Source organism: Microdochium trichocladiopsis, assembly GCF_020744255.1.
Source record: "Microdochium trichocladiopsis strain MPI-CAGE-CH-0230 chromosome Unknown B0I36scaffold_6, whole genome shotgun sequence".
Lineage (NCBI taxonomy): Eukaryota > Fungi > Ascomycota > Sordariomycetes > Xylariales > Microdochiaceae > Microdochium > Microdochium trichocladiopsis.
Genome location: NW_025763549.1, coordinates 2,189,756 through 2,216,940, shown reverse-complemented (window position 1 = coordinate 2,216,940; position 27,185 = coordinate 2,189,756). Strand labels below are relative to the sequence as shown.

Here is a 27,185-nt window from a genome sequence, read left to right as displayed (position 1 = left end):
AACGCGTCCTCACGTGCAGTGCGGATAGTGGACAGCGAGAGAGTGCTCCACAGAACGTTTGAGTGGTCTTGCAAGTGGGCTAGATGCATGTCCCACAGGGCGTCCCTGGCCCCCGATACGTGCATGCTGCCAAGCCCAGGGTCCCCTTGGCGGGGCCTGAGGCTGCTGTCAGGCGCGCTGTGGTCCCTGAAACCCAGCTGGCCTTCAGCGCTCAGCACTCCGCCCCAGCAGGGCTCACCGGGGGATCATGCCGGGTCATCGTCGCTCGAAACAGCCAGCTGGTCTGATGAGCACCGAGCTTTCCGGACCTCGCGACCTCAACGTCTGTGTCATCCCTTGCCGGCACGCCCCTGGACCATCACACATGCCATTGTCCTGGTAGAGCCAGAGAGACGGCCAGGGTCTGGACACGATGGGACTGCTGGCAAACCTTGTCATTGCCATCCTCGTGGTGGCATTCCTCATCCTCATAGCCTTCTTTGGCAGACTCCCAGCACTCAGGTACCACTCAACCCCTCCGCCCTTCACATCAGACATCACGCAACTAACATCGACTACAGGCACACACCGGTAGCATGGCTGCATCGCCTGATCTGGATCAGGATACCCAGGGCGGTCCTGGCTGCCGACCAGCGCCTCACCTCCGGCCGCCTCACCTCGTCCATCAGCCGCTTTTTCACCTACATGCTCTATGACAAGCACCCCACCATCCTCGTCTTCTTCCTTCTCCTGCTCACCGTCGGCGAGATCCTCTACCTGCCTGGAGCCTGGCCGCGCCTGTCCCGCTTCAACCAGGTCTTTGGCTTCATCAGCATCGTCCTGCCTTACTGGTTCCTCTACAAGGCCGCCTACACGGACCCGGGCATCATCTCGTCGGCTAACCACGCAAGGTACATGAGCCACTACCCGTACGACTTCACCCTCTTCCACCCGGGCCAGGTCTGTAAGACGTGCCTCCTCCTCAAGCCCGCGCGCAGCAAGCACTGCAGCGTCTGCAAGCGCTGCGTCGCCCGCATGGACCACCACTGCGTCTTCATCAACAACTGCGTCGGCTACGCCAACCAGCATTACTTCCTCCTGCTCCTCCTCACCACCGCCTGGCTGACCACCTACGGCGCGGTCCTGGGCTTCAACCTCGTTCGCGACTCGGCCATTGCCAAGACGGGCAACGACAACTTTGCCCTCTTCAAGCGCGCTTCGATGCCCTGGCAGCACTACTTCCTGCTCCTCATGATCGGTATCCAGGCCGACGTCGGCGTCGGCAGCGTCACTCTGCTCACTACTATGACTACCCCGATGGTCTGGGCCCTGCTGGGCTACCACGTCTACCTGATCTGGTGCGGCACCACCACCAACGAGTCCATGAAGTGGAGCGACTGGAAGATCGAGATGGACGAGGGCTGCGCCTTCAAGCGCTCGCTCCACCCCCCACCGCCGCTCGAGCGCCACCGCGACCACGCCGTCGAGCCCGCCTGGACGCGCTGGCCCGTCGAGGCCATGCAGATCCTCGTGCGCACCGAGGATGGCCACCCCCCGCACAAGGAGAGCCCGTACGGCTTTGGCGAGTGGGAGCGCGTCTGGTCCCTCCGCGAGGTCGAGAACCTGTACGACATTGGGTTCTGGGACAACCTGACGGATATCATGATCAAGGAGTACTCGTTCCGCGCCGAGGGGAGAGGGGGCTTGCGCGATGACGACGAGTTTGCCGGGAACGAGGATGACGTCGAGGCGTACGGGAGCCGGGAGCGGCTTCGCGGTGGTAGCGGTGGTAGCGGTGCAAGTGGCAGTAGGGACGTGACGAGGGACGTGCGGCGGGCGCACAAGGAGCGCGCGCGGAGGAGTAAGAAGCCCAACATCCCCACGGTATCGGGGATTGTCAATGCGGCGACTTGACGCGGAGGTGGTGGTGGAGGTGGCAAGGGATAAGTCCTGTGAGACAGTGCCTGCGAAGAATAGACCTGGACATCATTGTATCAGACGGGTGGCCGAAGCCGACCCGTAAAGTTCATGAAGTACTCGGCGGTCCAGGTTGGGTATTAGCATGAAACAGCGTTATGGCATTCGAGCGTTAGCGAAAGACCTCCGGGGTTGAAGGGTCATATCAGTTTCAGAAGCCCGTGATTTGCGGGATCGTCGGATAAAAGAGACCATGCAAGTGGTTATATGCAAAGTCGGTGATATACACCAGGGGTTTTGTACATTGCTAAAATGCGAGATATAAATATGTACAAGATCGATTGACGGCCTCATCCTGCCGCATTCCACGACCATCTTTTGGTCGTAAGTCATATCCATTACAATCCTTGCAAGTGTAGGCAAGAACCGCTGTGCTGGTATCTGATGATTGAAAGAAGCTGCCCTCTCTTCCAGATGCTGTTGGTACAATCCGTTCTGGTATCCGTGGCCGCGGCTCGCTCTAGAACGACGGTCTGAACTTGTCTTTGTCGCCTTTACCGCTTCCACTTCCGCTGCCAGCGAGTTTGCTCGCGAACACCCTCTCAAACTCATCCATTTCCTTTTTGCCCTTCTTCCCCTTGCCTTTCTTCTTGCCTTGCAGCTCAGCAAGATCAAATTGTTGGTCTCTCATCTGCCGATGGTTCTTGCGGTACAGGGAATCTTCTTCAACATCAGCTTCGTACTGTCCGAGCTCTTCTTGGTCCCGCCCTTCCTCGTCCGGCTCAATGGCGCCATTCTCCCGCGCAATGCGCCGACTCTCTTCCAGCGCGGCGGCCGCAAGCGCCGCCTCCTCGGCCTTCTTCTCCCGCTCGAGCTGCCTCATCTCACGCCGGATGGCAACCCAGTCCGTGTCTCGCGCGAGCCGCGCCTGCTCGGCGAGCATCTCCTCCTGCCGCTGGAGCTTCTCCTCCTCGAGCGCGAGGCGGCGATCGCGGATTTCCCGGATCCGCTTGGTCTGCTGTTTGTGCCGCTTCGCAAGCTGCTTCTTGTTGCGCTCCAGACGGTCTGCCCACGACTGCTTGAGGGCCTCTGAGTCTGGCTGGCCGACGCCTCGCTCCATATCAAGCTGGCGCTGCCGCACAATGTCGCGAAGTGTATTGGAAGGTTGGAGGGTCTTGATGAAGTCTGCCAGGACGCCATTGAGCTCTTCCTTGCTAAGGGACGTCGGCGGGTTCTCCGACGCGGGCGGTGATGGCGCATGTCTGCCCGAGTATGTGTGGAAGAAGGAGGCTTTTGGTGGTGACCTGTTGAAGGAGTTGCGACCGCCGAGTGTAGGTCTGCTGGCTGCTTCGAGCTTATCGAAGGGGTTTGGATGACCCCGTGGGCTTTGGGGAGGTGTCCGACGGTGCTTTGTATCGCTCCTCGATTGCCGTTTTGGTGTCATGTTGGCGTTCTTCGTCTTCCTATGTGACGGGCTGCGAGATGAGGCACTAGATTTTGTCTTGCGTGTAAATTCAGGCTCCCGGTGCCTGGAGTTGCGCATCTTCGACTCGAAAGCGGCCGCCAGATGCCGATCGTCGTATTCTTCGACGAAGCCTCCTTCAGCAGGATCCTCAAGCTCGTCCCACTCATCAGGCTCTATTGCAGCCTCCGCCTGTTGATCTTCGGGGTGGGACGAAGTCTCGGGATTCTCGCCAGAGGTGGTGCCGAAAAGTTCATCGAATGACACAATCTTGCCGGACCACTTCTGTTCCTCCACAGCCTGCGGTCTTGTGTCCTTGACGAGACCTGCCAGGCGCGCGACCGCAAGCCGAGCTGTGGCAATAGTCGCACGACGCACAGCTGCATCGTTTGCTCCACTAGCAGTGACATAGAACTCCTTCTCCCACGTCCATTTCTTATTGCTTTCCGCAAGCTGCGACTCAATGCGTCGGATGCCGTCCCAGACTTTCCTACACGTCTTGAGAAGCCCCTCGTTGCCACTCTTGACCTTGTCGGCTTTTGTGAGCACAATCGCCGTCCGCAGGCCAGCGTTGGCCATGAGCTCGATCGCGTCCCAGTCAGACTCTTTTGGGCCCACCTCTGCGTCGATGAGCATCACGGCGCCCTTGAGCGCTGTCCGCTTCTGCAGATACAGAGCAATGTTCTTGCCCCATTCCTGCAAGCTCCCGTGTCCGTAGCCGGGCATGTCCACAAGGAAGAACATGTGCTTTGGCATTTCCTCCTTGCCCTTGAACTCGTCGCTGAGGACGACCTCACCCTTCTCCGGCCGCGGCGCTGGCCCGAATCCGTACGCATTGATCGTCTTTGTGTGCCCCGCCTTCTTGCTGACACGTGCGAGCTCGCTGCCCATCCGATTCGCGACGGCGTTCACGAGTGACGACTTCCCTACGTTGGACCGGCCGAGAATGCAGACCTCTGGGGTGCGGGTATTCTTTCGTAGGTGGTAGAAATCTGGGTTGCCGTAGTAGAACGTGGCTGGGTTCTTGGTAAACAGGGTCGTCAGGCCATCCTCGAGGGGCTCGTTCGGTGTGTGGAGGAGGGATGAGTGCTCGAAGAGCTGGGCTGGTGTGAGGTCGACAGGTGCCGATGAACTATACTCGGGTATCCTGAAGGCAGCTGGCTTTGTGTGCCTAGGCGCAGCGGAGCGACCACCTGTCGTCGAGAAACTGGCGAGCCTAGACGGCGAGGCGACCAGTCGACGGGCATGTGAGCTGATGGTTCCGGCGGCCGACAACGGCCGGAATTTGGCTGGCGTTGCCAGCAGGATAGCGAGCTGGCGCGACGACATTGTGGGCCAGACTGCTGCAGGTGCTACCGAGGCGTCATGTCTACTGCAAATGAATATGCCGAGAGGACGCCAAAATCGAGAAGTGCCTTGTGCGGGACTGGGGATGTCGGTTCCTCGAAGCATGACATCGCCATCACCATGTTGATCGTGAAGTTTAGGTGGGTCCTACCAGCCCGCCGTTATCTTATCAGCATTCAATGACGACCTGGGGCGGGAGACCCTGTGAGTTCGATCGCCTTCAAGATTTAGCACCTCGAACACGGCTCAACAGCACCAGCGTCTCCTTCTTCGGCATCCACTCGATTCCACTTGCTCAGAGCAGATCGCAATGGCGGACGCAGCCAGACTACGTGCCCTGTACCGGGCGCTCCTGCGGGAGCTTCCTCCACGGCCCCTCGCCAACTCACAGAGCCGCTCGCCCCTCCACCACCGCCTGCGCCAGGGCTTTTCGAGCGAGTCTTCGTCGGCCAACAAGTCAATCGCCCAGACCGACCAGATGATTCAGTACCTCCGAGCCCAGAGGCAATACGTCACGCTGCTCGACCGCTACAACCCAGGCATGAACATGGATCAGGACGAGCGCATAAGGCTTACCGCTCGCCGGGTCGGCATGGATCTGCCAAAGGAGTTTGAGAACGAGCAGGCGTAGCCGAAAACACAAAAGCACGGAAATATAGAGGCGAAATCCATCAAAGACACAAAGGCGACGAGGAGAGATCTACGTGGCACGTCTGCCTGCCATATTTGAACCGCCAGCAGCGCGTCCGTCTCAGCACCGTCGATGCATATACCGGGAGCAATTTCTACTACAAAAAAGGCACGATTCCTCGATCAATCTAGGCACCTCTGGAGTATCGAGGGTCTTTGTTTTCCCCGCATCGCGTTCAGGCGGGTGAAACGAAAGGGAATCCTTGGTGCTACGGCGTCAGCAGCATTGTGCCTGCCATTGTACAATACGTGTCGTGAGGCACATGTAAAACATCTATATATCCGTTATACAACGATACCCATTTTGATGCCGAGTTCTCTGCGTCTCTTTCCTGGCGATGCTATTTTGGTTCTTCTCTGCTCGCGAGCCGCGTGTGTTGGTGCAATCTGATGCCCTTTCAGGGAGTTGCGTCTCTACTATCAACACTTTGTTCTTGCCTGCCTGCAGTCCTTACGCTCATGACGCGAGGCAAGAACAGCCTTGGCTTGGCTTGCTGTGTCAATTGCGTAGCGCGATTGTTCTCGCTGCGTCCCTCGCCTTGCTGAACGCACTCTGCTGCCAACAACTTGCACTCATGCTCAACAGCACACACCTCCTACATTAATCCCCCACATTGCTACATTTGCTGAACGTTTGAAGGCACACGAATTGAATCCCGACGTCGATCTCCACATCAAGCCAGTCTCGACAGATCTCAGTTATGGCACAGCGTCTGTCCGTCTTGAGCTCAATTATGACACCAAAGCTCGCAGGTACACAGCACCCCACCTTCAACCCGCATGACTGCGTGGTCTCGTACGGCCAAGCCAGCCTCTGGGAGCGTGATGGCTCATGTGGCCGGCACTTCACCATCGAAAACCAACCGCCAGCCTTGCAAGATAATGCCCAGCCTCGATGGTTCATCAGAATGCGCCAGACACCTTAGCACGAGCGCCTGCGAATGTTTTACCACCTGAGGTGGCACGAGGATATTTCTTGCAGAAGCTCGTACGGAACCGTGGTCCGAATCGACTTTGACCAAGTGGCACGACGTCGAGAAAGGCGCCGTGGCACCGAGTTTCACGGCTTCATGGCATTACCGCCCGAGATTCGCAATATAATTTACAACCTCCTTCTCGTCCGGCAGAAGATATTCGTCCCATCACGAACTACACACAACAGGAGCACTTCCAACTACTATCATGGAAGATCCCATATGTATGGCCACAACGGCAGGCTGTTGCCACGCTACAGAGACTTCTTCTCACTGAAACGCGATCTCGTTACCAGTGGCTTGATTCTCGGTGTCAGCAAAAACATACACAGTGAAGCGGTGGGCATTTTCTGCGAGTACAACGTCTTTTACTTGCCGGGACAACTCTTGCAAGTTCCACTTTCCTTCTCCGCTCACCCGAGTTCTTGCTGGTTTCTCAAGGTGAGTTCGTCGCGCAGGAGGGAATAGTATGTGCCAGTGACTTCTAACATCACCCGCAGCACCTTCAACGCTTGTCCGTCCAGTTCACCTTCAGAGCAAACCCTGAACCAATTCATAAGGGCTTGTTTTCCATTCTGACGGGTTATCCTGCTATGAGTGCCCCTCACGGTCGCATCCAGCAATGGAAAAGCCTCACCAGGCGGCAACGCAGCGACTGGATACACGTCAATTGCACGTCCAAACTTCAGGCAACCTTCATGATCTGGTGTCACCGCATCTTGGCCATGGACCTGAAGTTGCTCGAGCTTGATATTACCGAGTGCTTCTGCCCGATGGGTTGCTGTCGGCTCGCCATAAGTGATATGATCACACCACTGAGCCAGGTCAGTCGTTGGCGCGAAGGCATGCCTCGAACTATCGTCGTCAGAGGCTGGTTAGACAGACACGAAAAAGAGCAGATCACCATGAGTCTCAGTGCCGGAGGTTCGGTGCTGCACCTTTAAACGTCGACTAAGCCAAATTGACTCACTTGAAGGAGTGCTGTCTTGCGCAACAACACATTCTTGACATCATTGCAGAATGTACCGACCCATGCCTAGCATGGATATCTGGTATGTACGACGTCTTAGCATGCCAGCACCATGCAGGTTACTGTACCGAGCACTCCAAGGTAACTGTTTCGGTGCGCAGAAATCATCAATATTTTTTCCAGCAAGCGCCTACAGCATTTCCAACTTTATCGTGTTTTGAATCATGACCAGGAAACATTCATCATAAAGCGTCAGCTAGACAGTGGCAGAACTCAGAAAATTGAAACCACTCGCAAATTCGCACCAACAATATCATAACAAAACGTTCTCCTTCGACCTATCTAGTCGCTGTCACTGCTGGAGGAGCCGCTGCCACTGCTGTGACTACCCCTGCGCTTGTGATGTTTGTCGTGCTTCTTGTGGTGCTTATCCTTGTGTTTCTTGTCCTTCTTTTCCTTGTGGCCATGGTGCCCATCCCCACCATGATGATGGCCGCCGGAACTGCCTCCATGACCAGAGTAAGCACCATAGGCGGCGGCAGCCCCGGCAGCCATACCGGCAGCGCCGTATCCAGCACCTGCACCATAGTGCTGCGGAGGGGCAGCATGGCCGCCACCGCCATACCCGTGCTGAGGAGCTGGCGGATATCCGTGGTGCTGCTGCTGCTGCTGATACGGCGGCTGCTGATAATGCTGCTGCGGGGGGTACGGCTGATGCTGCGGCGGTGCATACGCACCACTGCCAGAGTACCCGCCCGGCGGCACGCCCGAGTTCGAGTAGCCGAATCCTCCTCCTCCTCCGCTGCTGCTGCCCCCTCCGTGCTGATACTGGTCTCCATGCTTCGGCGGCTTGCTGCCCCCACCCCCGCCCATGAGATTGCCTGCGATGGCGCCGACGGCAGCGTTGATGAGGTTCGTGCCCAGGCTTCGGTCGCTAGATCCTCCTCCGCTGCCTCTGTCTCCTCCATCCGCGCCGCCGCCGCCGCTGTAGTGCCCACCACCGGAAGAAGAATATGGCGGCGGCTGCTGGGGATAGCCGTGTTGGCCATACGGCGCGCTGCTGCCGCTGCCAGGAGCGGGCGGGCCCCCGGGGTACGCTGGCGCACCTCCGCCGTGGTGAGGCGGATACTGGTTTCCTCCTCCGCCACCGCCGCCGCCGCTGCTGCTGTAATAGTCGTTTGCCGACATGACTTTTCGGGCGATTGGGGGCAAGAAGTTGCTCCTCTGGAGAGAGTGGCCGTTTGTGTGTGGGTGGGGTGGGGTGCAGGTGATGGTGAGAGCTGTTCAACTGTGAGGTGCTGCGCGAACAGGGAACAGTGTGCTCGAGAAGACGCGAATGGTCTTCTAGGAATGGTGGGAACCAGCCAGTGCTTGGTTCGAGCGGCGAGGAATCAGGCTCTTAAGTACGCCCCTGCGAGTCGTCTTGACCTCGGATGTTTCAATCAAGGAAAGCTGTAGGCCGGGCACACATCAAGTAGGCAAGCGGGCGGCCTCGCAGGATCCCTGGAATGTCAGCCTGGCAGGTCAGCCAGGGGTCTGGCGGGGCTTATTGCATCACCGGGCAGTGCTTGTCTCCGTTAGAGTTAACCGGTTTGCAGGGGTAACAGAGTCCTATCCTGGTGCCTGCTACTCCACCCGAGCAAGCCCGCCATGCACGCGAAATGTTGCCTCCCGCGAGACCGCTAGCACTCCTCGCGATAGGAAAAAGTTGGAAAGGGGAAAGTCCAGATTGTGCTATGAATGCATGCGCCATTGGCCATATCCCTCATCTTGCCTCCAGCTGCTTTCAAGCCGTTCTCCATCCAGGTGCGATCATTTGAAGCACAATTCTGTCAGCATATCGCAGATGTCAGACCTGGGTCGTGCCACAAGCCGAAATTCCGAGCATTCCACTCTTCGTCTTTGAGTTACTGGTGCAAAGTTGGGAAGCGGGCTCTCTCCCTGCAAAATAAGGCCACTATCGGTCCTTGTATTCCACGCGAGTCTCCTTTCTAACCCGTGAGGTCCTTTTCTTGGCGGCTCACCTTGAAGTCTGAGCTGCGGGCGGCGAATGGTTGAAGATAGTGTCTCCTCGTGCCGTGCCGTGCTCTAGTGTCGTTCTCGTTCGATGTCATGTTTGCTGAGCGTTTTCGGAAAACTTGTGGCAAGTCCAGCGAGAATTTATCAGAGTCTGCAGAGCTCAGACTATGGAAAATGATGCTCACAGACGCGCCTAGTACGGATATTAGCAGTGGCGGAGGTATGTGACAGAATGTCACTTACCGAAAGCGACTAAACCTCCATTCCTTATCATAGACGGTGGGAGTCCGTACGAACCAAGGATCAATGATGCGATCGAAAACCAGCCAACTGACCAAAGCGGCGAAGAGAAGAAACGTGTGCTGAGACTGCTGCCAATATCGGATGCAGACGACATCGCCTCCTTGAGGTCGTCGTTGATCTTGCTTGTTGCCTTCCTGACCTTGGAAAGTTGTTGGTTGTTGTCCTTGATTCGTAGGGATTGGCTCTCTACCATGGCTGAACTGTTGTAGATACCCTCTTCGAGCTCGGCCATGCGGGACTTTGTGACTTCCTGTGTTCCAAGGTTTAGCTGCGGACAAATATCAAAATGGCACGGTAACCCACCAGCTCACGGCCCATTTCGGCCACGGACTTGCGTGCCTCTGCAGCAACTGCCAAGATCGCTAGCGAAGCCTCCTCATTGAACGTCTTCAAAGCGTGTTGATATGCCTCTTCGGCATCTGCTTGACTCTGTATCGCCACAACGGTGAGATTGCGCAGCATTTCCTCTAAGCCTCTTTCTACGTTCAGCACCGATAGTCCTAGACCCTGTCATAACGTCAGCTAACTCGGAAACGATCAAAAAGGACAACTCGTAATCACAAACCTCTAGCGAAACCTGTAGCTTGTGTGTGATGTAGTCGTTTGAGAGCTGCAGGCCCTCCTGTACGCGCGCAAGTCCTGCTGTCAAAGAGTTCAGTTGCTCCGCCACTGCTTGTTGAACAGCAGCCACGATGCTGCTCAAATGTTTCTCCCAAGTCGTATCAAAGAACTCTACCATAGCCCCCATGATCTGAGTAACGCGTTGGAACAATCTGATGCTCTGGGCTGATGGCTGTCAGCATCAGAGTAATGATCGATTCGGGACTGGCGACGCACCTCTGCTGTTCTCGGACATGGCAGCCTCACAAAACCGTAGCGCATTCTGCTTGTGACTGATGTAGGTGCCCCACACTACTGCAGAGCTCGCAAATGTAGAGAGGCATGCCTGGATTTCGTCGGATGTGACATGGAGGTGAGCAGTCGTTTGCACGGGAAACTGAACGAGAGATGACTCGCGGAACATAGTACATTCTGCTGGGATTGTCTTGTTGCCTCGCTCGAGGTCGCAGATCGCTAGGCTGACTGCGTAAGACTCGAGAAAGTCTCTGATGTGACGACCGCTGTCGGTAAGCACGCTGGCATCGTCTTTGCCCTCGAGCACTTGGCAGTTGTTGGCAAGAAAGCGTGCAGCCACGGTATGACAGACTGGCTCGGCGTCGAGGGCTAATATCTCGCCAGATGCCTTCTTTGCAGCTTCGAACAATCTGGAATGGTTCTGAAGTCCCTGTGACGTGGAGTCTTTGTGTCGTCTCTGTGCCGCCGACATCGCGTGTAAAGCGACGTGGTCAGATTCGACCGGCTGGTAGCATCGAATAACCTGAGCAAGCAGCAAAAAGAATCGGTAATGCATGATGATGTCGCGCGGAGGTAGGGCGCGTACTTTAAGAAGGGCAGTGTGAAGCTCGGAAGTGGCGAGTTGCAGGCTTCATGAGGCGTGATTTTCGGGTTTTGAGTAGACCAGAATGCCTCGAGCGGGATGCTGAGTTCCAGTCGATCGATATTTTGTCCAGAGGTGGGAGCTGCCAAAGACGAGTCGGACTGCTGAAGTAGATCATAGACCTGACACCTGGCTAGCCACATCAGCAGCCTGGCAGATATGGCGACAACGAGATATTACGGAAGGACGGCCTGGGCCTCAACCGGGCCAGTCATGGAGCCAATGCACCTGTCCCGAACCAAAGAACGTCGCTCTTTGGACCTTTGAGAACCACGAATTGATCAAGTTTTTCAAAACTAAGAGAATCATGATTGATATGCAATGCCGGCCGGCAGCAGGATGTTTCCACTATCAGATTAGATTTTGGAAAGAGCGACGCTTGCTACCGTGTTACCCTGCCGCCATGCAGACGCAAGTTGCCGCGTTCCAGAAGCCCGTGCGATCGTTGGATACGACGTAGTATGCGACGCTTTGTCATAAGCCTGGATTCTCAATCCTTCTTTGCCTGGAGAAAACGAGATATTCCTCGCACATTTGCAATGAACCATCTGCGGACATCGGAATGGAGCTCTCTTCCGAGCCTCTGGGCATTCCGAAGTTGTCCGATCCAGCTGGGTCGTCAGGCAGGAGCGAGTGTGGGGAAAGCGTGAGCGACACCGGTGCATAATTTGCACAACTGCGCCCGCAACTTATGCACGTATCCGCGAAATCACCTGATCCCTGCCCCGACAATTTTCCCAGTAGTGCATGCAGCACTAGCAGCACCACGATCCCAATTGACCTGGTCTGGCTGGAGCTCTCACGAGATCTCGACTCGCCCTCTGCCAGATCAGTCGACAATAACGACTTGACTGGACTAGCCACCCGGCTGGACACACGCCCATTGCAGCCAGTCGCCATGTTGGCCCCAAGCAGAGGGCGCCTCGCGCACGCCGCCGCCGCCGCCTCCGTGCCGAACGCTGCAGTAACAGCGACCATTCCAAGCTTCCTCGCGCCAGCGCTCTTCCAGCAACAGAAGCCTGCGGGCCGTCAACAATTTTCTCAAACCGCCTCACAGTCCTCCAAGCTTGGCCGTACGCCCATATCGATACCACCGGGCGTCGAGCTCATCATCGGGGAGCCAGTGGTCAAGAAGGACCCGACAACATACCTCCAGATCCCCAAGCGGACAGTCACCGTTAAGGGCCCTCTCGGCGAGCTGGGCGTGCCTATCCCACCGTATCTCAAGATCGACCATGACGTTGAGGCACGCAAGGCTGTGCTCAGCATTGAGGACAAGTCAATCAAGCAGCAGATGGAGATGTGGGGTGAGTTGCCAGTCTTCCCCAACACAATAGACAGCGTTCTTGAGTTCCATTCTTTCACGGACATTCCTGGTGACAATGATCGTTTCATTCTACAGGCACGACTTGGGCTTTCCTAACCCGCGACATTATTGGCGTGTCCGAGGGCCACACCGCGATTCTGCGTCTCGTCGGTGTCGGTTACCGTGCGACAATCGAAGAGCGACCCCGCAAAGCGGCCTTTCCCGGCCAGAAGTTCGTCTGCCTCAAGCTCGGATTTACGCATCCTGTGGAAGAGCCCGTCCCCATGGGCATGAAGGCCAGCACACCGCAGCCGACCCGCATTCTGCTCGAGGGCATCAACAAGGAGCAGGTTATGTCGCTGGCAGCACGGATACGGCACTGGCGCCGCCCGGAGCCGTACAAGGGCAAGGGCATCTTTGTCAACGATGAGACAATCAAGCTCAAGCAGAAGAAGATCAAATAGACGTTTCGCGCGTGGGCTTTGGCGAGAAGAAGACCACTGGGGAATTCCCCATGGTGGATGTACTGTATATCTGTATCGAGGACGCATCTGCATTGTACATTACGGCTTGGGTCACCGAGGGCGTCCATGGATAGCCTTTGGCACGCTCTGAGAACCTGACACCGATAGGGACGGGTGTACCACCTGCCCTATGCATAGTTGGCTCTGAGGTGTATCTATAGAAAGCTGAAAGCTTATCATTGTCGTCATACAATATGTAACTCTATGATCATGAGAAGACGATACCATGCAATTCTTTTGGCCCCCTTTCGTTTTATGCTCGACCATTCTGCTCTCAGATCTGGGCAGCCTTCTTGCCGAGGACCTCCTGCACAGCAGCAAGCACCTTGGCGTGGCCAGCCGCCGGCGCCGCGACAACACCCTTGTTCTCCTTGAGCGTGCGACCAGCGCCGAAGTCCAACCGGCTACCCGTGATATCCGTGACCTGGCCGCCAGCCTCGCGCACGATCAGATCGCCAGCAGCGTGGTCCCAGATCTTCTCCTGGTAGCTGGCGCTGACAGGCAGGCGGAGGTAGATGTCGCCGGCGCCGCGGGCGATGCTGGCGTACTTTGCCTGGGAGTCCATGCGGACCGAGGGCTTGGTGATGCCCAGGAGCGCGGCGATCTGGGCCGAGTCGCCGTGCGACGAGTGGCCGGCCTCGACGGACTCGCAAAAGCACGCGGCCGAGGTGTCGGAGATGGGGTTCATCGAGATGGACTTGGCTTCCGGGGCGAGGGCGCCGGTGGTCAGGGGCCGCGAGGTGGCGCCCTGGCCGAGCACGGCGCTGAACAGGACGCCCTTGCTGCCTTCCTCGTCGGTCTGGCCCGAGGCCATGCTGCCGTCGAGCGAGACCGAGTCGTCGACGGGGAGGTTCGGGCAGCCCAGCACGCCGACGGTGACCTCGCCGTCGACGAGCAGGCCCAGGCACACGGCGTACTGCCCGCCGCGGAGGAAGCCCTTTGTGCCGTCGATCGGGTCGATGGCCCAGATGCGGCCCCGGCGGCCGCCCTGGGAGTTGCCGTGGTCGATCATGGTGAGCATTTCGTCGTCGGACTTGATCGCGCCGCCGAGGGCCGACTCGGCCGCGGCGTCGGACAGCTTGGTCTCGCGCACGAGGTCCCAGATGGTCTGGCGGAGGGTGGCGTCGCCGCGGAGACCCTCGGCCTCCTCCTCGGCGACGATCTCGTCGTCGGGGAAGTTGGCCTTGAGGGCAGCTATGATGAGAGCCTGCGCGCCAAAGTCGCCAATGGTGACGGGGGACTTGTCGTCCTTGGAGACGGTGCCTTTGGCCTTTTCGTGGAAGACACGCTTGGTGAGGATGGCGGCACGCTGGACGGCCAATTGGGCAATCTCGAGCTCTTTGGAGTACGACATGGTGCTGGCTTTCTTCGGGGGAGGTATTTGGGGGTTGTCGGGTCGAGAAGCTGGTGTCGTCCTCGTCGTCGTTGTCGTCGAGAAGGAAGCAGCAGTGTTGCTTGGTGGGGTTATGGTGGTGGTGGTAGTAGCAGCTGGGAACAGTCGGCCCGCTAGTAGCTGAGACGGGAGGACGGCGATGCGGGGCACGACAATGTAGCGGGACAGGAGAGTAGCCAGGATGACGACGAGGAGGGAGACGAGGACGGATCGCCTGGTGAAGAGTGCCGGCCCTGCTTTATGGCCGTGTGCTTGCATGTGGTCGGTCTTTCGCCCGTTGCAGAGAATCAGATGGCCCAACGCTTCTATTCGGGGAAGCGCCACAGTAAGGCCAGGATGGCACGCCTCCGGTCCGACGTCACAGGCCCGTGCCGGGGGTAGTTCCCGCCCATGGCCTCCATCTTAGCCTATCCCGTGCTAGTAAGCCGGCCAGAATGCTGCTCGGCACGCTTCAACGTGGGAGACGCCAACTTGCAGACGTGCATGTGCGTGCCATTCTAAGATTATCGATAGGATTCCATCGTGACACAGGTTTCCCAAGGCCCAGCTTACAGAGCAGACGCGGCGGAGCTACAGTCTGGTTCGGCCTACGCTTGCAGCGTCGTGAAAAGCTGCCCCAACCTTCCAGGTTGTCTTCAGCGCAGTGCTTTCTGGACAATGTGCTGCGCTGGTGGGAGAGGCAGTCTTTGCAGCAAATCACCTCCAGAAATGACCTAGAATTTATCACAAGCACACAGACCGAAGAGAAACTTGCGCAAAGCATGCATGAACAATAGACCCTCTGGTATGGCCTGCCAGTGCATTGCTAGCTGAAGCTGGGACCCCTGCCGTTGGCCTCTGCAAGGGTCCCGATTGTTTTGTTTGCAGCTGAGCTCCAATCAGGACAGCCTCGAGCTCGAGCCCGAAGCCGCAAATGCAGGTCTACCTCAATCTTGTCCACCGTCAACACCACAACTGCGGGCGCAATTGCTGGCGCGCTACCTTGACCACCGAGTACCGACTTCCTGCCCTTCTCCGCGACCTTCACGACCACCGAATCACGGGCATGACCACGGCGCACACTCTCTAGACACCTCTGCACGCCGTTGGCACACACGCCAGGATGAACGCTACGAAGCGCAAGTTCAACACCCTCTTTCAGGGCATCGGTGCCAAGCCGTCGTCCAGTGACGGTGCAGATCATGCCTCAGGTGTCACGGTGCAAGCCCCTTCATTGACCGAGGCACCCGTTCCCTCGCCCGCCGCCGCGCCAACGACACCCTCGAGGACGACAACATCGACCGCTCCGGCCACAGGCTCCAACGAGACCCCCGGAACGGCCCCGAGCCCGATGACAACAGCCATGCCCTCGTCGTCCAGCATATTGAGCAAACGGCGTCGCGTCACAGAGGCATTGACATCAAGTCTTGGAGGGAGCAAGCCGGCCACAACACAGTCGCGCTTCGCCAACAACGCCATCCTCAAGAAATATGGTGGCAGCCCGACCATCGCCACCGTGGGCAAGATGGAAAAGCCCACGCCGGCATCAAGATACTGTCCAGGTGACCGCGACGAGCTGATCCGAAGACTTGGAACATTCCAAGAGCTCACAGAATGGACACCAAAGCCCGACCAGATCAACGAGATTGAATGGGCCAAGAGGGGCTGGGTTTGCCAGGGCAAGGAGCGTGTGAGGTGCGCCTTGTGCAACAAGGAACTTGTGGTGAAACTGGGTAGTGACAAGAAACCCGACAATGGTTCTGCAATATCCTTGCAGAGCACACAAGTTGAGGAGGCGATGGTGACACGATTCGTGCAGCTCATAGTCGAGGCACACCAGGAAGACTGCTTGTGGAGGAAGCGCGGATGCGATGGTATGCTATCTACCGTAGGCGAGCGCGAGAATGGCCTTTGGACGGACAAGCTGACCATGTTGACTTATTGGGCAGATTCACTCCTGCGTTTGTACATCACCAACCCGCAGACTGCACTCCAGTCTCTCCGTGAGCGATACGATGACCTGGCCTCGAGGCCTACCTTTCTACCTTATATCTTCAACCTTCGCCTCCCTGCGGAACTCGATCTCCAAGTGTCAAAATCACATCTGCCATCAGACTTCTTCACGGAGCCGTCGCCGCCGCCGACTGCGTCAACAACGGTAGCTGGTGGTACAAATGATGTTGCCCTTGCCCTCGCCCTGACAGGCTGGCAAGGCCTGACCAACCCTCGCATTGGTCCAGTTCCCAACTCGGCATCGTGCGGGACCTGCTTGCGGAAACTTGGGCTGTGGATGTTCAAGAGCCAAGAGGTTGACGAAGCGACTGGTCAAATTCTTGTCGCCGCCCCAATGGATCATCTGGACCCTGTCCGCGAGCACCGATTCTTTTGTCCGTGGCGCAACCCCGACGCACAACGCAATCCGGGGTCTAAGAGCCTTGAAAGGAAAGCGGCTTGGGAGGTTCTCCTTCAGACGCTGAAGAATAATGCGTACCTAAGATCACAAGCCGAGCGTAGCAGTCAGAAGAACAACAAGACTCCTCGCAGAGCAGGCACGATACTTCATCGTGCCACAGCATCTGTGCCGAGCACGCCACTGCGGCCGACGTCTGGTAACGACATTACGCCTGGGGCAGAAACTCCAACAGACAGTGGAAATCTACTTACACTCGGCCCGGACATGGTAGACGATGAAGACGAGGATCCGGCCGCACGAGATGCCAAGGACAAAGAGCGGTGGGCTAGATTGAGGAGAGTCAAGACCCTGTTCGACACTAAAAATGCCAAGAAGCTGCGGCGAGCCTTGAGCAGGCCCGGAACGGCAGGAAGCAGTGCGAGCAACGGCGACAGCATGCGACCTGCTACTGCGGGCGTGGAGCGGCCGGTTTCCGGCACCGTCAGTGCTGCTGAAGCCACGTGATGCGTGGAGCACATTCCATGCGATCCGGGTACGAGGGCGTTGTCCGAGCAGCTGTTTCAGCTCCAGATCGCGGAGTTTTGTGCAAATACACTGCGATGCCGCTTTCACGGCGGCATCAACGACTCAGACATGCACTGCGAAAGCCGTCACTTGTGACCGACGACGGTGCTTCGATGGCTGTCAGTTATCTCGGTGAACTGTCACAAAAGGCATCTAGCATCGGGCATTACGCAACGTCCTCAAGTGGGATGGGTAAGTGACACGCACCTACCCAATACCCGACACGTGGAAGGGAGCTCGCATCAAGCCCCATGGCCAGGGAGTTCCCCCCCGTAGCATTGCGAGTCAAGGTTTCCCTCTCTTTGGCCGACTCCCCTCAAAGCATGCAGGAAGCAGGCCTGAACTCTGTGGGTTGCGACACTTGTGCGTCGCTAGGGAAGCATCCACGTCGCAGGACGGGCGCTGTAAGCGACGGGGATGCATCGAGCCGGAAGCAACACGGGCAGTGTCACTCGGAAATGCAGGAAAAAGGTCAGCTCCCGGTATCACAGCTAGTTGCCGGGCAGCCCCTTAGCAGCAAAGTGGAAGTATTTGATTCATTTCCGACCTCGAGCGCGCGATGTCTTACATGCTTTTCTTCACCTGTACGATAGAGTATGTAGCGAAGCCCCACGAGCTTGTAATGTCTCAGAAATTGCTGCTGAAAACCACGAGGCTGGAAAAATGAAGCACTCAGTTTCGGTGTCGGCGTTCCGCGATGCAAGCATATCACACGTCCCTCTGACAACCCAGCAACGGACGACCTTGGAACTTTTTCTCTTACAGCGTAGCATTTCTACGCACAAGTGCCTCATGTCGCCTCCGCACATCAGCAGGTTCGCAGCCCTACATACATCGCCGGTACCATTTGCCCCTTGGACATGGCCCTCGTTGGGCAGGAGAACAAGGGCAACACTAGTTAACCCAGGGCTCTCTCGCTGGATACCACGCAACCCCAGTTCTTTTGCAGTCACCCGTGACCATGATTGGCGCCCTGTCCTCATCCGCCCTAGACCCTGATTAGATTAGCGGTGGTGGCGTTGGCTTGCGAGATTTGTGCGTGGACGACAGCCAACGACAACCACCCTTGAACCGCACCTCCATGTGTCATCATGCCTTGTGACTCGATGCCTGCCTGCATCTCTGTGTTGATGTTTGGATGACAACATGATTGTCTAGCGGAGCGAGGCGTATGCTGACGTGTTATCAAGCCGCTGGCCCAGGCGCATCCTTACACCGCACCGGACTGCACTGCGCACGGGCGGGTGCGTGTAAGTGTCGATATGTGCGGGGAAGGGAAGCCACGCGGAGGAGGAATGCTTCTGTATGGTTCGCGCCATTTGTGCCTGGCGGCGCCGACTCCGATGGACTGCATGCTTTGTCAGAGGTGGTGGCACCGTGGAATCTTCCGTGGAAAATGTTTGCGGCAGCGCAAGAGATAGGCGCTCCTTGAATGAATGGAAGGATATATCACGCCTCGTTGCCCTGCTGGCTGCCCTTGATTCCTTCCCTTGGCTCCATCAACATCATCAACACAAGTGTTCGCCTTGTTCCTGCCTTTCCAAAGCCAGGGCAGAATTCGCCCCCACGATTCCTGTATCAAACTGCAGGTTGATCCTGTTCCACTCCGAACTCAGCACCAACTCGCCACAGTATCTCTCTTCAAAATAGTACCTATCTTCAGAGGCGCCGGCGCCCATCATCCTCGCCGTGCGTGACTGCCTGCGGCCGTATTGCTCACCGCCCACTTGTACAGACCTCGCAACGTCTCGCGAGTCGCCGCCCGCAGCAATGTCCTGGCACGCAACCTTCGCCATTGGAGGCATGACCTGCTCCTCATGCGTCAATGCAATCACTGAAGTCCTCTCCGCAACAGAGGGCGTGACTTCGGCGGATGTCAACCTTGCCGCCGAGACTGCTACTGTCGACTTTAAAGGTGTGCAAGCAGATGCCCAGCGGATCGTGTCGGTCATCGAGGACATGGGCTATGATGCCAGCATTGGCGACGTGGTTTCAATATCAAACCGAGAGGACCAAGCTGACGACGACGGCCGATCTCACCACTCTCACGAATCACGCAACGCGACACGAGCTGCATGCCTGGACGTCAGGAGCACCAACAGAACAGTGACGCCCGCACAGATCAATGAACAGTTCGTCTCGCTTCCGTTCTCGCTGCCTTGGGTCAGCATCCTGTCTCGGAGAGTCACCAACACGGGCGTCATTCTGGAGATTTCATACACGCCAGCACTCCCGGACATCACCATCCGGTCCATTGCTGCCAGAATCGAGACGGTCATCCCGGAAGTTACTGTCACGGTATATCACCCACCTACCCTCGAGGAGCGTGCGAAGAGGCTCAACCGCAGGCGGCGAGTACATCTCTTACTGCGCATTCTCCTCACTGTGGCGGTGGCCGTGCCAACATTCATAATCGGCGTCGTCTACATGAGTCTGGTTCCCATGGAGGACGCCACCAGGATGCTTCTCATGAAACCGTGGCTGCTCGGCATAAGCCGATCGCAGATCGCACTTTGGATCATGGCGACACCCGTCTACTTTTTCGCAGCTGATGCATTTCACCGCCCAGCGGTACGAGAGATCTACGTCATGTGGAAGCGCGGGAGCAAAGTGCCGATCCACAAGCGCTTCTACAGGTTCGGGAGCATGAACCTGCTCATGTCGTTGGGCACATCTGTGGCGTACTTCGCCTCGCTCTACCAGCTCATCTACACAATGGCAAAGACACACACGCCTCCCAAGGACTACAACTTTTACTTCGACTCCGTCGTATTCCTAAGCCTCTTCCTCCTCGTGGGAAGATACCTGGAGGCGTACACAAAGTCGAGGACGAGCGACGCCATTGACGCTCTACGGAAGCTGCGCCCGACTACTGCGCTTCTTCTGGAGAAGGGCGTCTACGGATATACGCGAATTCAAGAAGTGTCAGCAGACCTGCTCGAAGTCGGAGATCTCATTCGCGTGCCACAGGGCGCTTCGCCGCCGTGTGACGGGATCGTGACTGAAGGTGTGACCGAGTTTGACGAGTCAAGCCTCACAGGAGAGTCGCGGCCGATCACCAAGCGCGAGGGCGACGAGGTTTTCCCTGCCACCACGAACAAGGGCGCGCCCATCACTGTGACTGTGACCAAGATTATGGGCGAAACCACCCTTGACAAGATTGTTGACGTTGTCCGCGAAGGCCAGTCCAAGCGAGCGCCAGTCGAGCGCGCCGCAAACACTGTCACTGCCTATTTTGTGCCCGTCATCATCCTCATCGCCATGATCACATGGTCGACTTGGTTCAGTCTGGGGATGGCCGGCCTCCTGCCAGCTGATTACAATGATGGTGGTGACGAGTGGGCCAACTTTGCACTGAGCTTTGCAATTGCTTTGTTCGTTGTCGCTTGCCCTTGTGGTCTTGCCCTGGCTGCGCCAACCGCAATCTTTGTCGGCCTCGGACTTGCTGCGAAAAATGGCATCTTGGTCAGAGGTGGTGGAGCTGCGTTTGAGAATGCCCGCAAAGCCGACACGGTGGTTTTCGACAAGACTGGCACTTTGACCCTGGGGGGTGACCCGACAGTCACGGATTCCGCATTTGTTCCAAACGACGAACCCGTGATCCCCGGCCACGACGCGCTGCTGGCGGCGGTCAAGGCTGTGGAGGAGCATTCGAGCCACACTCTCGCGAAGGCTCTGGCCAGATTCTGCTCCTCGGCCACGGACAAGCCCATTGTTGTCAACGAGGTCCTGGAGCTGTCAGGCAAAGGGCTCAAAGCCGACTTTGTGGACAGCACAACGGGCGTGCTTGTCGACATTATCATCGGTAATGAGGACCTTATGAACGACTTTGGGGTAACCATCCCTTCAGAGACCTTCAGCTCCCTGCGGACTTGGCAGCGAGAAGCCAAGTCAGTGGCACTCGTCGCCGCGAGAGTGCAAGGGCAGTCCGACGGACACTACGCTCTTCGCGCCGCGTTTGCAATCTCAGACGAGATCCGTCCGGAGGCTGTCGCCGTGATCCGGGCGCTCCGCGCACAAGGCAAAGAGGTGTACATGTTGACTGGAGACAATCTGATTACCGGCCGGGCCGTTGCAGCCAGAGTTGGCATTGATGCGGATACTCGAGTCATCGCAGGAGTCAAGCCAACTGACAAGGCACGGCACATCACCGAGCTCCGGGAGCAGGCGTCCGGCCCGAAGAAGAGCAAGAGATGCATCGCAATGATTGGAGACGGCATCAATGATGCACCGGCGCTGGCCGCGGCCGACATTGGCATCGCCATCGGCTCAGGGACAGACGTTGCGATTGCGGCGGCTGATTTCGTACTCATCGGCGGGAATCTGGCCGGCGTTGTCACGTTGCTGGCGCTGAGCAGAAAGATATTCTGGCGCATCAGCTTCAACTTTGGCTGGGCGGCTGTTTACAACCTAACGGCGGTCCCCGTGGCAGCGGGCTGCCTGTACTGGATCGTCGCGAATGGGGAGCATGTGCGGCTCGACCCAGTGTGGGCGAGTTTGGCCATGGCTCTGAGCAGCATCAGCGTAATCACTAGCTCGTTGCTGTTGAAGGCGCCATGGTATCTGGGTGGGTTCCGGGCACGGAAGCTGGCGGACCCTTGAGCTTGGTGTGGTGGGTGGTGTGGATGATTTCTTTTGTTAGAGGCATTTTGTATCAGCAGGTTTTACACTCAGCATGGTCTTTGCAAATGATTATCTCATTCCATTCGGACCGCAGATCGTTGTTGGATTGTGGAAGCTCAGCCGTGTGGCCAAACACCTGCTTCAAGGACCACAGGCATAATTATATTACATCCCTGTTCCAAAGGTGATTGATTTTCTGACTCTATTGCCCCTGTACGCTTGCTTTGATCAGAGCTGGCAAGGTTCCGGGCGGTTTGGTCCGGGCCCAAGGGCACGGACACGGCCCACAGAAGAAAGCTTATCTTGCGCACCACGTTGCCATACCGATCTGGGACTTAATTTACTTGCATAGCAGATCTAGGAGTGAGTGTTGATAGGGCAGGTTTTCTGGCAGATGGTGACAGCGATGGAAAACGGGAAACACAACTGTTTTGTTTGGATCACCGACTTGGGGGGGCGCACAAAGGTGGCTGCGCGTCTTCATTAGTGATGTGTGCGTCGTGCCTGGCTAGTTGGGTGGCGGTGGTGGATGGGCTGGGCTCCTTGAGGTTAGGTTCGCAGTGTACCGGCAAATTCTCGATCCGATCCCCCGAAGGCTGAGTGAATAGGGAGCGTACGCGTATAGCGTAGCCAGTTAGCTCTCGCCGCCCGCCACTACGCTCAGAATTGGTCGGTGCGCTAAATAGAAGCTACCGTAGAGCACGAGCCCACGGCCGCGGCCGCCCATTCACTGGGCCGAGTTATTCTGGTAGCACAGCGGACGTCGCATGTTCGGATGGCCCAAGGATGGATGGGGATTCGTCTGAATTTACGTGCAAATTCGACAAACCCCCCTGATTTTCTGATTCTGGGTCCCGCCTTGTGTACCTAAGTACCCATGCTCCTCCCCATGCACGAATGCAGACGACCAAGACTCTTGGCCTGCCCAGACTTGGGATTACGCTCTGACCCTGAATTGCTGTGACAACGTGGCGTCCGTCATCAATTGCGTGGCATGTACTGTATTTGCCCTTGTTTATGTTTTTCGTTCCAACCTCGGTCTCTGCCTGTCTAAGTCAACTTACGCTAACGTAGCCAGCTAATTAGCTCCCCCACCTGCCGATCCGGAAGCGGTCCGTCTTCAGCCTCCACAAGCCCGCGCTTATTGCCAGGATCCAGATGGCGTGCGTTTCAGCCCAGGAGGTGTGCTCCGTGTTATCGTTGATGATGATGGGTGGTGGCCGGGGTGACGGATCAGGGTTCGGGCCATGCAGGGCTGTGGTGGTGGTGGTGGCTGACAGATTGCAACGTTGTCCCCCCCTGGAGAGTTTTCCGCTGCTGCTGGTGCTACTACTGCTGATGTTGCGCCGTCTTACGGGGGGAGACGCAAGCTGGTGTCAGCCGTCATTTCCGCTGCTTGGGGGTCCCTTTTGCTCTTCTGGTTTTTCGTCCAGCTCCTTTGTTCGTCCGGGTTGTTCCTTTTCGTTCCTTGCTTCCACACACCTTCCTCTCTGCTTGTTTGTCACGGGGGACGACCCATCTGCACATTTTCACAGATCTGGGGTGACATTGTCTTTGGCATCCTTGTCTGGCAATCATCATTCGTTTCCGCAAGCCACTTTCTTCCCCCGACACGATATTCACCCCGCCCTCACTTACCCCCACGCACTTTGTTCCTGGGGTTCCAGGTATTATCTGGAAGCAAGAAGGAGGAGTGATGGGTTTGCTGGCGCCTACACAGACCAAGCACCTGCTGCTCGCGGCGGTGCTGGTCTTCAGCGCATCCTGGTTCTTCCTGGTCCACACAGAGCACGGGAGCAACACCCTCTCGTCCCTGAAGGGGCACGTCGGGTATGGCAGTGGCGAGAGCAGCGGGAATGGCGTCGCAAGCGTGTACAATGAGACGTTGGGTGTAAGTCGTGTCTTATTCCTTGTCGTCTTCTACTTCTCCCCCGGCGGGCAACCACACACACACACACACACACACATATCGTTCTCTCGCAAGCTACATCGACACGGCGACCCAGCAACAGTATGGGCTCTTTGCTAACCACATCTGCCACGCGCACACACACATACAGTTCGAAAAGGTATTCGCGATCGGGCTCCCCGAGCGCACCGACAAGCGGGACGCGCTGAGCCTCATGTCTGCGCTGACGGGCTTCACCATCTCGTGGATCGACGGGGTGCGCGGGGCGACGGTTCCCGACAAGGCGCTGCCGATCGGCTGGGACCGCAAGGGGGGCATGTCGGACACGAACCTGGGCTCGTGGCGGGGCCACATGAACGCGATGCGGCGCATCGTCGACGAGCGGATATCCTCGGCGCTCATCATGGAGGACGACATGGACTGGGACGTCTCGCTCAAGGACCGGCTGGCCGACTTTGCGGGCGCGAGCAAGGAAATCCAGCGCGACAGCTGGTTCGTCGAGGCCCCCGGGCGCAACACGACCATCGCCTCGCCCAGCCCGTACGGCCAGGACTGGGACATGCTCTGGGTCGGCTCGTGCGCGTCGACGTTCGGCAACCTGCTCCCGGAGCACCTGCAGATCCCCGCCGAGCTGCGCGACGACCGCGAGGTGCTCATCACCGGCGACGCCACGGTGCCACCCAAGCACCACCGCGTGGGCAACGGCGGCTGGTCCTGGGATGAGTACTCGGACCAGACTCGCATCGTCTACGTGCCCGGGGACAACATCTGCAGCTTCGCCTACGCCCTCAGCTACACGGGCGCCCAACGCGCCCTCGAGTACATGAGCCTCGAGGGCCAGCACAAGCCCTTTGACAACCACCTCAGCGACCTGTGCCGGCTGCGCGCCAACGGCATGCGCTGCGTCAGCATCGTGCCCAGCCTGTTTGTGCACCACCGGCCCCGGGGCAGGGTCAGCGGGGACTCGGATATCAACAATGGCGGCGGTGATGAGTTTAGGGAGGTGGGCGCGACGGAGAATGTGCTGTACAGCACGAGGCTCAACCTTGCGAGATTGTTGAAGGGCGAGGAGCCCCTGAAGCAGTGGAACGACTAGTGGAGTGGTGGTGGAGAAGGAAAAGAGAATTACTGCCTTCGTGGATTCGCAGTTTCCCGCCTCCGTCTTCGATCTAGGAATAAGCAGACGGACTTTTGGTGGGGGGTTCATGGCGTTCAAGGAGAATATATCGCATTGCTTGTGCAAGTCTTTCCGGACGGGCATAACATTTTTTTAAAAAGGAGTTATGGAGCCCCGGGGGTTATCAATGACCAAATAGAGCTGGTTTGCTTGAGATTGTCTGCTCCCGCGACGTTCTATCTTGCTCGGCTATTTACATCTCACGGAGGGTGTCTGCGCTTATGAGGATGGCTTCTGAGGATGGATTGCGGCCTGCTTTTGAGCCTTGCAGGATGCTTCGCTGCAATGGATTTAATCACTGGTGAGCAGATCAGTATTGCGCCCAAATGGCATCAAATTAATGAACAAAGACTGAATAATAACCCGGGCACAGCGGAGTAGTCAGGAGGAAAAAATGGAAATGAAACCAACAACCTGCATTGAATCGAAACCGCCGTGCTTATGGCGTATATGGGGGTAAAGTCTCTGCCCTCGTGGAACAGCCAATGTCCAGCTCGCCAAATGTGTCGTGCAGTGCCCCCTCTGGATGGCTAGGGACGACGATACCACTCACACCGCTCTGTACACTACTACCCTGCAGTCTCGCCACATCGGATCCCAGCGGAGGGTGCACCGTGACCTTGAAGGTCCTCTCGAACATTTCGTCACGCTTGCCCCCGACCCGAACTTTACATATGACCCGGAACACGTAGTCGCGCCGGATGCAGACCGTCTTGAAGGAGCTCGTCACGCTGTGGAGCACCGAGGCGAATGCGACGACCAGTGTCCAGTCGTTGTCTGCATTCATCGGAGCACCAGACGAGCATGAGGAGACCAATGACAGAGACGTGGGGGAGATGCTCGACGATGGCCTCTCCTCGTGTCCATCCCTGCCCCTCGCCATTCCGCCAGGTGTTGTTGCCTCTGAGGCCCCTTCGCCAGTGAAATTGACAGTCTCCTGAGCGACAATCTCCTCGTCCTCGAGCGACCGCCTGACCAACGTGCCGCCCTGCGACCTGCCCTGGACATAGCCAACCACCTGCACCGTGACTCTCGTCAGTTCGAGCCTGACCTGCGTGACATTTCCCGCCGTGGACTTCCTCTCCGAGGGCACGATCCTGATCTGCAGCACGAGCGGCTGGAACCGGTGCACATCTCGCGGGCACGACACGTGGCAGTCGTACACGTACAGCGGCTGCGAGAACGTCATGAGCCGGTCGCGCAAACCTGTCCTGTTCTTCTCCTTCTTGTTGGCCTTGAGCTGCCCGTGCGTCCCGTCGAGCAGCGGCAGCCGTTTGTCCTTGAACATGAACCAGGCGAACGCCGACTGCATGGCGCTGCCACCACCACCGCCACCACCACCACCACCCCCCACGGGCGCGGCGACGGGCGGGCGCTCGTAAAGCACCGGCGTGCCCCTGAACTCGGACGAGGGCAACACATGGCCACCATGCTCGCTCTGATCTTCGATGACAAGGTTCATGTCGTCGTCGCCGAGCACCTCGATGCGAGCAGCCGCCTCGTACTGGACTCGCATCTCCCCCGGCACGCCGAGGACCGGGTCGATGAAGTGCATCGACGGCGGGAGGGGCTGGTCCGGGTCGTTGTCGAACATTATGTCCGCCTCGTCCCACATGGTCCTGTACGACTTTGTGTCGAGCGGCCGCTCGGGAAAGCAGACCTCAAAGGGGAAGTTGCACGCCCGGTGGCGGAGAGGCGGACGACCCCGGCGCCCTCCTCCTGCTCCTCCCCGGACACGATCACATGCTGCGTCGAGAAGAGGGGCACGCGGGCGCGGAAGAAGCGCACGTTGTCGAGGTCCCAGCGCTCGTTCCGGGGCACGAGCTTGACCTTGAGGCGGCCCTGGAGCGTGACGGTGACCTTGATGGGGATTTGGAGCTCGTCGTCGTCGCGCACATGAGAGGCGGTGGGGTTGTAGCGCACAAGGACGTGGCCTCGGACGGGGTCGCTGGGGCCGCAGTGGACGTGCTTGGGGTCTGCGAGGACGACCTTGGCTACGAGCGTGCCCCGTGTCATGGTCAGTGGCTCGTTTAATTTTTTTATTTTTTTTTCGCTGGTATTAGAGGATGTGGAACATGCCGTTGTCGGTCAGTGTGCATACGAGAGTTCCACTTTCATCATGGACAAGTGAGGGGAGG

The 27,185-nt window shown here is 57.6% G+C and overlaps 11 protein-coding genes across 11 annotated transcripts; 7 read left to right on the top strand and 4 right to left on the bottom strand.

Moving 5' to 3' along the window:
• Positions 1 to 412: 412 nt before the first annotated feature.
• Positions 413 to 1,893, top strand: B0I36DRAFT_244707 (DHHC palmitoyltransferase-domain-containing protein; the record flags this gene model as incomplete). The annotated part of the gene is made up of 2 exons (XM_046150079.1): positions 413 to 501; positions 561 to 1,893. 2 exons carry the CDS (start codon positions 413 to 415, stop codon positions 1,891 to 1,893), a joined length of 1,422 nt encoding a protein of 473 aa, XP_046011794.1.
• A 1,849-nt stretch (positions 1,894 to 3,742) lies between these two features.
• Positions 3,743 to 4,381, bottom strand: B0I36DRAFT_225146 (P-loop containing nucleoside triphosphate hydrolase protein; the record flags this gene model as incomplete). Its single annotated transcript, XM_046149061.1, has 1 exon — positions 3,743 to 4,381. A coding segment is annotated over one exon (639 nt), but the record flags the coding sequence as incomplete, so codon positions are not given.
• A 537-nt stretch (positions 4,382 to 4,918) lies between these two features.
• Positions 4,919 to 5,709, top strand: B0I36DRAFT_325884 (uncharacterized protein). The gene has a single exon (XM_046154283.1). The coding sequence runs from the start codon at positions 5,016 to 5,018 to the stop codon at positions 5,334 to 5,336; it is 321 nt and encodes a 106-aa protein (XP_046011792.1). The 5' UTR covers positions 4,919 to 5,015; the 3' UTR covers positions 5,337 to 5,709.
• A 1,818-nt stretch (positions 5,710 to 7,527) lies between these two features.
• Positions 7,528 to 8,836, top strand: B0I36DRAFT_133314 (uncharacterized protein). Its single transcript, XM_046148247.1, has one exon. The coding sequence runs from the start codon at positions 7,742 to 7,744 to the stop codon at positions 8,795 to 8,797; it is 1,056 nt and encodes a 351-aa protein (XP_046011791.1). The 5' UTR covers positions 7,528 to 7,741; the 3' UTR covers positions 8,798 to 8,836.
• Positions 8,837 to 9,593: 757 nt separating this feature from the next.
• Positions 9,594 to 10,988, bottom strand: B0I36DRAFT_244012 (uncharacterized protein; the record flags this gene model as incomplete). Its single annotated transcript, XM_046150025.1, has 4 exons — positions 9,594 to 9,929; positions 9,965 to 10,168; positions 10,227 to 10,447; positions 10,499 to 10,988. 4 exons carry the CDS (start codon positions 10,986 to 10,988, stop codon positions 9,594 to 9,596), a joined length of 1,251 nt encoding a protein of 416 aa, XP_046011790.1.
• A 936-nt stretch (positions 10,989 to 11,924) lies between these two features.
• Positions 11,925 to 13,096, top strand: B0I36DRAFT_133305 (ribosomal protein L6, alpha-beta domain-containing protein). The gene is made up of 2 exons (XM_046148246.1): positions 11,925 to 12,466; positions 12,562 to 13,096. The coding sequence occupies exons 1-2, from the start codon at positions 12,058 to 12,060 to the stop codon at positions 12,927 to 12,929; spliced, it is 777 nt and encodes a 258-aa protein (XP_046011789.1). The 5' UTR covers positions 11,925 to 12,057; the 3' UTR covers positions 12,930 to 13,096.
• A 167-nt stretch (positions 13,097 to 13,263) lies between these two features.
• Positions 13,264 to 14,343, bottom strand: B0I36DRAFT_374997 (3'-phosphoadenosine 5'-phosphatase; the record flags this gene model as incomplete). Its single annotated transcript, XM_046160324.1, has 1 exon — positions 13,264 to 14,343. The coding sequence occupies one exon, from the start codon at positions 14,341 to 14,343 to the stop codon at positions 13,264 to 13,266; it is 1,080 nt and encodes a 359-aa protein (XP_046011788.1).
• Positions 14,344 to 15,484: 1,141 nt separating this feature from the next.
• On the top strand, positions 15,485 to 17,197 carry B0I36DRAFT_227542 (C3HC zinc finger-like-domain-containing protein; the record flags this gene model as incomplete). Its single annotated transcript, XM_046149096.1, has 3 exons — positions 15,485 to 15,543; positions 15,649 to 16,235; positions 16,311 to 17,197. Coding segments are annotated over 3 exons (1,533 nt in total), but the record flags the coding sequence as incomplete, so codon positions are not given.
• A 1,975-nt stretch (positions 17,198 to 19,172) lies between these two features.
• On the top strand, positions 19,173 to 22,359 carry B0I36DRAFT_325871 (E1-E2 ATPase-domain-containing protein). Its single transcript, XM_046154282.1, has one exon. The coding sequence runs from the start codon at positions 19,298 to 19,300 to the stop codon at positions 21,938 to 21,940; it is 2,643 nt and encodes an 880-aa protein (XP_046011786.1). The 5' UTR covers positions 19,173 to 19,297; the 3' UTR covers positions 21,941 to 22,359.
• A 984-nt stretch (positions 22,360 to 23,343) lies between these two features.
• Positions 23,344 to 25,309, top strand: B0I36DRAFT_133280 (uncharacterized protein). Its single transcript, XM_046148245.1, has 2 exons — positions 23,344 to 23,852; positions 24,022 to 25,309. Exons 1-2 carry the CDS (start codon positions 23,658 to 23,660, stop codon positions 24,964 to 24,966), a joined length of 1,140 nt encoding a protein of 379 aa, XP_046011785.1. The 5' UTR covers positions 23,344 to 23,657; the 3' UTR covers positions 24,967 to 25,309.
• Positions 25,310 to 27,063, bottom strand: B0I36DRAFT_411439 (uncharacterized protein; the record flags this gene model as incomplete). The annotated part of the gene is made up of 2 exons (XM_046161937.1): positions 25,310 to 26,617; positions 26,791 to 27,063. 2 exons carry the CDS (start codon positions 27,061 to 27,063, stop codon positions 25,487 to 25,489), a joined length of 1,404 nt encoding a protein of 467 aa, XP_046011784.1. The 3' UTR covers positions 25,310 to 25,486.
• Between the last annotated feature and the right edge of the window lie 122 nt (positions 27,064 to 27,185).